General features: G+C 46.7%; 1 protein-coding gene across 1 annotated transcript; it reads left to right on the forward strand.

Annotated features, from left to right (window-relative positions):
• Positions 1-894: 894 nt before the first annotated feature.
• Positions 895-5,008, forward strand: efhb (EF-hand domain family, member B; the record flags this gene model as incomplete). Its single annotated transcript, XM_080005801.1, is given in 9 exon segments — positions 895-927; positions 1,979-2,156; positions 2,373-2,441; positions 2,940-3,069; positions 3,169-3,296; positions 3,457-3,611; positions 4,042-4,245; positions 4,247-4,505; positions 4,818-5,008. Coding segments are annotated over 9 exon segments (1,347 nt in total).
• Between the last annotated feature and the right edge of the window lie 5,555 nt (positions 5,009-10,563).

The raw sequence follows: 10,563 nt of genomic DNA on the forward strand, positions 1-10,563 counted from the left end.
AAGCTATAGTAATGAGCGACCCTACCGATCCATTGTGGCCGATGATAACTGCTTTTTTAGGGCCGAGATCAGACATAGAAGTCGCAGAGAATGAAACCGACGTGATACTCCCAGGGGAGGAGCTGTTAGAAAGGTTGGACATAATAACATGCACTAATTTGACGAACAAACATGTAGGCACTAAGTGTGGGGGAAGTCAGGAAAAAAAACTGATGACGACGACTACACCTGACAAAATTGTGATAGATTCCAACTCACGGAGAAATACAACTGCAACACCCGTGGCGCTCTAGAAGTCACCAATGATAAAATGCAACCCGATCAGGATGTTACAGTTACTATTACAATGTCTGCCATTAGGGTTGCCACGGTTACCGGTGTTACCGGTGTTGCACAGTGTTCGGCCGTACACCGATTACATTACTTGCCCCCCGTGCCCGTTGTTCTGCTTTTTTAATATATAGAAATAAAACCCATTTAGTTAATTTTCAAGTATCAGCGACGACGTTCATCTAATTAAAGAAAATCTGATTTGTAAATACTAAGCGTGTTATCAATACTTGGTTGGACTCGTGAGAGTGTCTGTGAAAGTGAGAGTGTGTTTACCACGGGAGGAGAGGACAGAAGGCTATTGGAGACCTTAGATCAGCTCTAGATCGGGACCCGTCTCCCTCCATCCCTAACTAGCGCCCGTGCCTAACGCCGCTGTCAGATGTCTGTTGTTACCGGTAACACCGGTGTTGTCGTGAGTTTTTTAACCGGTGGGAAAAACTCCACACCGTGGCATCCCTATCTGTCATGCAGAGAATGACCAACTTAATGACAAACATTTCCGCCGTCCAACGACAATTTATCACAGGTGGCTACTTCCGTGTCAGGTACACCAACACCAATATGTCGACTGACATTACCAAGTTAGAGAAAATGGTAAAAAACAGAAAAGAGAATGAAGGTGATTCATTTCTTTATTTACCTTTCTTACGATGGCTTAGCTTTTGTAATACATACACCACAAATGTCCAGCTGTCGTTAGAAAAATGTGCATCCCAAACATGGTCTTTTTTTTGTTAAACAACAACATATAACGCAATGTTTATAGACATCGTTAACTTTGACAACTTAATACAAGGTGTCCGTTTTGGTGTGACACAGTGTCTGCACTGCGTCATCCGGGAACGATCGTAATTCTTAAAACACTGTTCTTCAGGGATTTTTCAATTGAACGGCAGAAGAGTAACGCGCAGATGTAAGTCCACGTTGATTAGTCCAGATCGAAGTCGCCCCCAATCGAAGTGTTTGTAACTTGTGATGCATTTCACGGGTACCAAAAAACTGTCATACGTACCTAAAGGGAAAAAACTGGACCCTGTGTATCGCTGCCTTCAGCTGTACTTATTATTATTATTATTATTATTATTATTATTATTATTATTATTATTATTATTATTATTATCTCCACCCTGCAGCCCCCCACCCCATCAGTGGTAAGGAAGTTCCTCACCACCACCCAGCCTCCTGGAGCTGCCAGGGTGCTGTCTGGAAGGGCAAAAGACCCAGATATCGCTTCACACTTAGTTCATGGAATTCGGGGCAAAAGGTCCCTTTCTGTGAGTACTGTATACTGCACGACTGGAACACTTTGATACATTGAGAAATTACACACATTTCGTAAATGAAAAACGTTTTAAAGAAGTCGACTGTAATTCGCTGTGGTACTTGAACTGACCGCATTTATTGTCTCTCATTAGCTCTAAGAAGAATACCTGAAAAAGAAAGATATTTTGTCTTTCTTTTTGTTGTGCAGCTACTATAACAAATGGATTTCATTATATTGCTGTTTCAGTATCTTGTGTATTGAGCATTTGTTTTGTTCACTGTGGTACTGGCTGCCATGGTGCCAGCACGCTCTTGCAGGTTTGACTCGGACCGTGTTTCACCTTGAATCCAGATGTGCTGATGCGTGCTGTCATCCCACCAGGCTGGAAGCTTGATAAATCCCCCGGCGCAGACACTGTTCCAGCAGAAGCTTCACCAGCTCAAGGAGGATGTGTTCACCTCCAGGAGGCGAGGCTCCCTGGGCAGGTCACATGACCAGAGTCTGGGACTCCCCGACTGGTTCAATGACAAAACCACGTTTGGCGTCAGATCAAAGGCAGGTAAGGATGGGAGCCGTGGAAACGGAACCCCGGACGCTGAGTTATGAAACGCACAGTCTATTTTTCCTTATTTATTATTATGTCAGGCGATGTCAAACGGTTTAAGGAAAAATTGCTCTTATCAAACAGTTTGTAATGATAAATGTCCGTAAAAACAACCAAATACAAAACAATATCTCACATGTTTTTTCTTCTTGTGTATTTCCTCATGTCCAGGACTATGTGTACGGGAGATTGTAAACCCTCAAAAAGCAGCTGCACCAGGGGAGGTCGACGCCCAGGAAGGTCACCAGACTAACTGTGTGTGTGTGTGTGTGTGTGTGTGTGTGTGTGTGTGTGTGTGTGCGTGTGTGCGTGCATGTGCACGTGCGTGCGTACGTGTGCAGTGTTATTGACAGCTGTATTCATTTTGCGTTTTCTAATGTATGGAGCACAAAGTCGTAAGCATACGTGAACATCTCGAAACCAGAACAGGGTTTTATTATATCTATTTATTTATCTTACCTATATTTATATTATTTATCTACTGCTAATATTTAGGCAGTTAACATTATCTATAGAACGTTGCTTTGCAAAAAAATGTAATCCTAGAAGCTTCCATCACTACAGTAATAGTTGTCATTTTCGATCATTAAGTGTTTTTTTTCACTTTTTTAGTGACATTTATTTGTTTATTTATTATTATTATATATTATTATTATTATTATTATTTTATATTATTTTGAAATGTCACCTGATCCTCTCTTCACCGATCACCGATCATATTCCTTGACCACGCTGCAGGTGAGCCAGTAGACAGGAAGTACGACTCGGGTCACTACAGTAAATGCAGCAGCTTTGGGGTCCCCACGCCCCATTTTAACGACGGGCGAAACGTCGCAAAAAGTTTCCAGTGGCTGCCCGACACGCCGAGGTGAGCGCTCCCCTCCCTTTATGAATGACTAGTAATGAATGACTTATTATCCTTCAAAAGCACTTTGCGTGATTTGAATTGCTGTTCCCTGGGTCACAGTGGAAAGTTGGCTTCCGGGACGCCCGATTGTGAAAACTCGGAAAGCCTTCGTCTTCCCAGGATGTCGGACGCCTCGAAGGTTACACCGGATCGCACCTTCGGAATTGTCGTGCCTCGAGATGAATTCGGTATCCAGCAAAAATGTTTATTTCGGGGAATGGCTTGAGAGAATAGGGTCTTATCACACCACCGTACGAGTCTGACAGGGTTCTCGGGAGGTGCGTGGTGCTCGGGTCAGACCGGAAAACGGCGTCTCGCCCCCCGCCCCCCCCCCACGCTTCTCCGCAGGCGCTGCCGACCTGATCCGCTCCGCTGAGCCGGGGGACTTCACCGGAGGTCAGGGGCGACGGCGCGGTTGCGTCAGTGCTCTGCGGCACCAACTCAAGAAGGTCAACTTCCACCATTTCCCCTCTCTGCTGGAGGCCTTCAGGCACTACGACAAGGTACGACTGGCCGCGCCGCGTCTTCACCCCCCGGCACCGGGACGGGGCGGGGGCGTAACCGAGTGGCCGTTTAACCTTTCGCTTCTGGATTGAGGTGTATATTACGTTCCGGACCAGTGCGACTCCGTGCAATCTAAAGTAGAGTCATTTGGAAAACCCCCCGTTCAACGTTGTCGGCTCCTCCGTCGCAGGCCTGATGGGTGCGGTGTGAGTGTAAATTGGAGCGTCTTGGTATCCGCCCGAGCCACTTTCCCAAATCGGAGGGCCCACATCGGCGCTTGCCTCCCACCACGGGGACCCCCTTTTCGCCCCTTGTGTTTCTCCGGCTCCTCCCCCTTCTTCTTCTTGATGTTGCTTTCTTGCTCTCATATCAGCCAAACCTAATGTGGTCGCTTGTCTCCCTGCGTGTGTGTTTTGCTTCCTTTGCTAGACGGGCAGAGGTGTGATCGACAGAGCGGACGTGCGGGACGTGTGTCGCGAGTTCCGCCTGAGCTGGGCCGAGCCGGTCCTGGACGACCTGATGGACGGCTGCCGCGGCGACAAGGACGGCGCCGTCAGCTTCCTGGAGTTCGCCAACTTCCTCACCTGGAAGGACAGGGTGCCCCTCACGGCTGTCGAGCAGCGTGCCCTGACGACCGGTCAGTATGAGGAGCTCATTATCTCTCTCCGATCGCCCCGACAGCCACCCGCGGGCAGCCGTTGAGAAATGGACTTCTGCCCATGCTTCCACGGCAGGGGACCTGCTGACCCCCGAGGACCTGGTGCCTGTGGAGGTGGGAAGCCCCCTCAAGACCCCCAGAACCCTCGGGTGCCCCCGGTCCGCGACGGCACCGGACCGCTTCGTCACCTCTGCCTCCGCTGTTGGGGCCGTGGTGGGGGGTCCGTCCACGTGGGGTGAGTTCAGGGTGGGAGAGGTTGGGCATCGCCGCCAGCTGGCTGTTCGTCCACCGGCTTTTATTTTTTTGGGGACAAAAAAAAAAATGAAATCAGTGAAACATACATTAATGAAGTAGGAGGAAATGGCTCAAAATTACCAATACATGTGTTAGTTTGGGCAATTTAGTGCCCAACTGCGCTTTGTTGTTCTTGTACAGTTTAACCCGCTACGCCTACACGACCTACGCGATGTGCGTATTCCCTTCGCTTTTGATGTTTGTTTGCAAACAAATATTTGATGCTCAATATCGGCTTCCCCCACCCTGACAGACGGACGCAGGTACGGGGTCCCCACCGTGCGCACCGACCTGCCGGCGCCGCGGCTCAAGCGGCTCAACGACACCATCAACTACGAGGCGGAGACGGCCGCAAACCTCCTGCAGCCGTCCTCCCGGCCGGCGCGGCTGGCCACTCCGAAGAAATATACAAATATGAGCTGTCAGCCGGACAAACTTCATTAAGTGTCAGGGATGAACTCCAGATGGAGCCCCTTTACCACAGTCACCGCGCATGGACGTGGTGTTGATGATCAATATGGAAAATGAGTGTTACGAGTACAACACCATCTCGTTCATCGTTCGATATTGAAGTTTCAAAGCCGTTCCTTGCAAACGACCTATTTTGCGTTGATGTATTAGGGAGCCGCTGTGTTAATACCTTTAAATCTGTGTTTGACTTCGTTCTAAAGCCGTGTTTTCTGCACTTTTATGTTTTGATAGCCCAGGTTACGTCCTAGCGTATTTACTATGACTTCCACGCATATTTACCTCATATTTCTATTAATGGCCCGGCAGTTAATTTATGCCTCTCCCACACAAATGCGTGTACAGTATGTGCACAGGCAGTCATCCGCGAGACTTAATACACACACACACACACACACACACACACACACACACACACACACACACACACACACACACACACACACACAGTATGAGCGGGAGCGATTGTTTGAAACCTGTTCGGCTAACCAGATTAATGAGCGTCTTCACAGATACACACGTCAGAGCCCAACAAAACACGGAGATAACATGTTAATAAGTAACATTAGCTCTTTTTTTGGTACTTGGCGCGCTTTTTGTTCGCTCGCCGTTAATCACCATTATACTGACTGACACACAGGCGTGATAAATTGTTTAACGTGCTATCACCGTATCCACGAGCGTTTGACATGTTAAGCTAACAGCACTCATATAATCTCATTACGACTCACCACCGGAACCAGCGCCCCCATCTCCCCATGCAAACTTCCCATTTACCACGCGGGGAAATTAGGATAATCCCCCCCAGTATGTTTCATTATGCATGAATTAGCGCCCGCTAATGACGGAATCCGCTCCTTTTTTTCCGTCAGATATGTTGTCAACATTAATAACGTGCAGCCGGCTCTGACAGAACGGGACCTGCACGCGGCGCTCCCCGGTCTGTCAACGCTGACGGCTTGACGGCTGACGGGCTCCTGGCTCTCGGCTGGAGGCGGCGGCGGCGGCTTCATTTAATCACGCGGGCGCGTTGTGAGACACTTGGCCAGGTGGACGGTTTTACCTGTTTAAAAAAATGAAAACATCTCCTCATCGTCTCGACGGCGTTTCCGCCCCGCGGGGGGTGGCTTTTCCCCGAGGTCGAACGAGGCCAAACGGAGCCGCTCGCGTTCGTGCGTCGAGCGCTTTGCGGTTTCCCCGAGCGGTCCAGTCCAAAACGGCGTGAATGCCTCGATGGATCTGTCTTACGATCCGATCGGATCGCCTTCAAATAAGGTTCGAGGCTCATGTGGAAAAGGGGAGGGGTGGCGAGGTAGACCACACGTTTTTTCCATCCTTTCATCTCTTCTTTATGCCAGGTCTTGGTCAATGGGGCTGTGATCACAGCGTGTGTTTGTTTTATTTTATTTTACTTTATTTTTTCATTTTCAAGAAACTGTAACTTTGCGTCTTATGTTCGACTTCACTTAAAAAAATAAAATAAGATCAAATAAAAGGACAAGTTTGAAATGTGCTGCTTTAGCGAAGCTGTTTAATTCACATTTAAACATTCTTTTGGATTCACTCTAATCCCCAGAGATTTTCACCGGCCTGTTCACCCATCCTGCGTCCTCCGGGGGCAAAACAGACCAATAATTACAAACGCCAAACACGGCGTCTCCCGCAGCTGCCTCTCAATCAAAATGAGGCTCGGCGGGGATTTTTTTTTTTTCAGGGAGTGAATCCGAGCGGAGATGCACAGCTGTGCCTCCTTCGCTTGTTCCTCGAGCTCGTCTTGTCACAAAACCTGTTTAACGCCGCAAAGAAAGCTGAGATTCCTTCGCACCAAAACGAATGTCCCGATGAGGAGGCTCTTACAAAACCGAAAAAAAAGGGTAGGTATCGTCAGAAAACAGGTGGTGGGGGATAATGTGGAATGTGTACTGACCAGTAAAGCGACTAAAATTCAGTTTGACACCGGTACGGCCCTTCATGGCTGGTTTAAGTCCAAATGCAGATCATACCAATAGAAAAGAGCGAACATGGAGGAACACATTGTGTGTTTCCGCTCCCTGCTGAGGTCGTCCCGCGTTGTCCAGTCGAATGACTCTGTTGGGACCCAGAGCCACACGTTGGTGAACGTCAGGCCAGTAGGAGCTCGCCCGGTCCGGTCTCGGCGGAATCAGGGGAGAAGGGGCCCGAGAAAAAAAAAAAGAGACCTACAGCCATAACATGCTGTGGAATGCATAAGTAAGACTGGGAAGCAAGAACATGTATCCAATAATTTAATTGCATCCACGTCACCCTTTAACCCAAAAATGACACAAAACAGACCCTAGTAAACAAAATACATTATAAAGACTGAATCTTTAAATTGATTTCTGTTTGAATTGTATCCAGAAATGTTGTTTTCTCCTCAAAATAATAAACATTACATATTAATTATATATCAACTTTCCAAAATCAACTCAGCTGGCCTTCTATAATAATTTTATATTAAAAAAAAAATATTATTGCATGACTTTAATTAGGCCTATAGTGTAGGTCTACACAGTAGTTTCAGAACAAGCTACCTGAAACGAATCAAGGTGAAATATTGAACAATACGATTCATTTAAACGTATTTATTAAAGCTAACGCCAGAAAGGAGAATATCAACATCCTCTGTTATTTACTCACAGTACGATCCCCCGACGGGAAGTCAGCACCGGCCGAATTTCCCTCAACATGCACACTCTCTGACTGCGGCGGCTTCACGTCAGCGTCGTGTCGGGTGCACAGGGAGCCATAACACATCGGAATATCAAATCACTATTCACAGGACGATGCACGATCTTAACACAAAGATCTTAAACTTTGTGATAAACACAAATGTGATGCTTCAATAATATATCGGTAACTGTTACATTAACTGTAACTGGGTTGGGGTTGGGGTTTGGGGTTGGGGTTGGGGTTTCCCCCCCACTAATGGGGGGGATCAATAACGTTTCCATACACTGCTGATAATAACATTTGCAGATGATAAATGGAGCCGTAGGGAACTGTGATAAAACATTTCATTTGGTTCCGTAAACTGGGCAAAGTCAGGTCAGACGTAGATGATGTCATAACCCTCACAAAATGATGCTTAATACAGAAAGTCAAATCTGAACCCCCCCCTTTTTAAGAACCATCTTCTTTATTTCGTGCACGTTTAAAAAAAATAATAAACTGGGGAATCGATAACTCAGTTCCGGTCTTAATGATTTGCTGAAATATTACCTCGGCACACTTCGTTGCGTATAAACGCAACACACGTGTGGAGCGCGCCCTGCGCTGAACACGCGGCCTCCGCCAACAACGTGATTTAAGTTCTCCGCTCCATATTGACACCTTTGTCACTTGCCAGGGAGGAAGTGAAACAAACAGATTGGGGAGCGCCGCGCGTTTGCCAGTTCACGATCGACGGTCGTCCTTCAGCACGTAAAAAAAAATTACGCCCCGCTTTGTCGAAATTGATCCGAAAGCGCCTGAGCCGAGTCGGGGAGGATTTTGACTCTAATCCCGGCGTTTGGATCGATGGACCAAGAGGGAGGAGGTGATGGAGGTTAAATGACGGCGGTGGACAGCTGTGTCCCATGTTCCTCCACCTCCTCTTAAAATACCACAGCACATAAGTAAACATTACAGAGACAACAACCTGAAAATCCGCGTTGATACATCCAACGGTAACATCTGAGGCCACGCCCCTGTCGGAGTCCAAACACCGCCATGTCAACATTTTACTGAAAGAAAAGTAAAATGTCCCGACGCAAAATGGCTCGAGTGAAGGTAAAAGAACCGCATTGACGTTCCTACTTTAGGGCCACAACTAACGATTGTTTTCATTATCGACTAATCTGTCGATTACTTTCTCGATTAATCGCGCATTTCTTGATTATGCTTCGCGCATAAAACGTCAGAAAATGCTGGAAAATTGTCGATCAGTGTTTCCCGAGGCCCGAGGCCACGCCCTCAAATGTCTCGTTTTGTCCACGACCCCAAGACGTTCAGTTTGCTGCCGTACAGGACTCAAGAAACAAGAAAATATTCACTTTTAAGAAGCTGGAATCACAGAATTTGAAATTGCTCTTCTCAAAAAAATGACTCAAAACAATTAATCGATTATCAAAATAGTTGGCAATTCATTTAATAGCGCTATCCGACTTGAGCGAGAATATATACTTAAATGTACTTCAAGTATTAGAAATAAAAGTACTTGTCATATCCAGTGACATATCAGAGCCTATAATGAAATAAAGGCTTCTGCTCACGGATGTATATCGATATTAAATATTTTTATATTGTTTGTCTCTCTATCTATCTGTCTGTCTGTCTGTTTATCTATCTGTCTGTCTGTCTGTGTGCCTGCCACTTCTGTCTGTCTGTCTGTCTGTCTGTCTGTCTATCTCTTCCTTGATTTTCTTGATGTTTTGCTGCTGTAACACCTCAATTGCTATTTTAGTCTCATTTCATCTTATAATAATACGTCATAAGGTGCTACTGTAGATGAGTGTGCATGTAGATCCTGATTATAATTTGTAATAAAAAAAAAGTAAAAAAAATAGTAAAACAGTATCTGCTGTGTAGTGGTAATTTACAAATATTTACAAATATGAATATAAATCAATGTTTTTTTTCCTCTTGCTTGGCTCGCCTTTTTGAAATATATAAATATAAATCGTGACAAAAAAGGGAGGTAAGCAACATGGCTCTGCTCGAAATGCAGTGGAGTGAAGTAGAGGATCTTCGGAGTAAAAGAGGAAAAGTCCCCAAAACTATAAACACTGATAAACTACTGTAAGTACAGGTGCTTGAAAAAGGCACTGACACGCGGTGCACGCACTTCACCGATGTATTCAGAGCTAATACCGTCGCAACCACAGAACAAACCCTTTTAAACCCCAAAGTATTGGCTGCTTTGGCTTGTGTGTTGTTACGATGATGTACCTCGTTAGACACCGTGCCCCTCATCTCCCCAAATTTTCCACTTGACATCATCCTGGAGACATGGACCAGCGCCTGGAAACGGGAACGGCCTTGTCAGCAGAGTGATCATTATGGAGCCGTTTGCGAGAGCCGCCGAGGGCCCGTTTACAAGCGGCACCCAGAAAGAAACGCTTGTAAAAGACGACCCGCGCTCGCATGCGTCCCCTTTAATCGTCATCTATTCATCATTGCTGTTTGCGCGCTCTGCATCTTCGAATACGCCGTCCGCCGTTTGCAGCCAGTGCGAATGCTGGGGTCATAGATTCTACTTGATGCATACATTTTCTTGAATTTTGTTTGACTCCTTTTTTTTTTTTCCCTACATTTTTCCGTGTTCTCCGCACGCAATTGAGTCACGCCTAACAACACCCTCAACGCCGCGCCTCGCCCTTGTCGAGGATGCATGCATGTGGGATTTTGTCCTCCAAGCCTCACTGCAGTGCATTGGGAAGCCCCCCGCCAGGTTTTGAATGGGCTGCTGGACAGCCTGTGCACCCTCTTCCGGGAAAGTTACACGGCTCGGTCCAGGCTGTACCCATAATGCT

The sequence above is a fragment of the Zeus faber genome, assembly GCF_960531495.2.
Source record: "Zeus faber genome assembly, chromosome: 8".
Classification (NCBI taxonomy): Eukaryota; Metazoa; Chordata; class Actinopteri; order Zeiformes; family Zeidae; genus Zeus; species Zeus faber.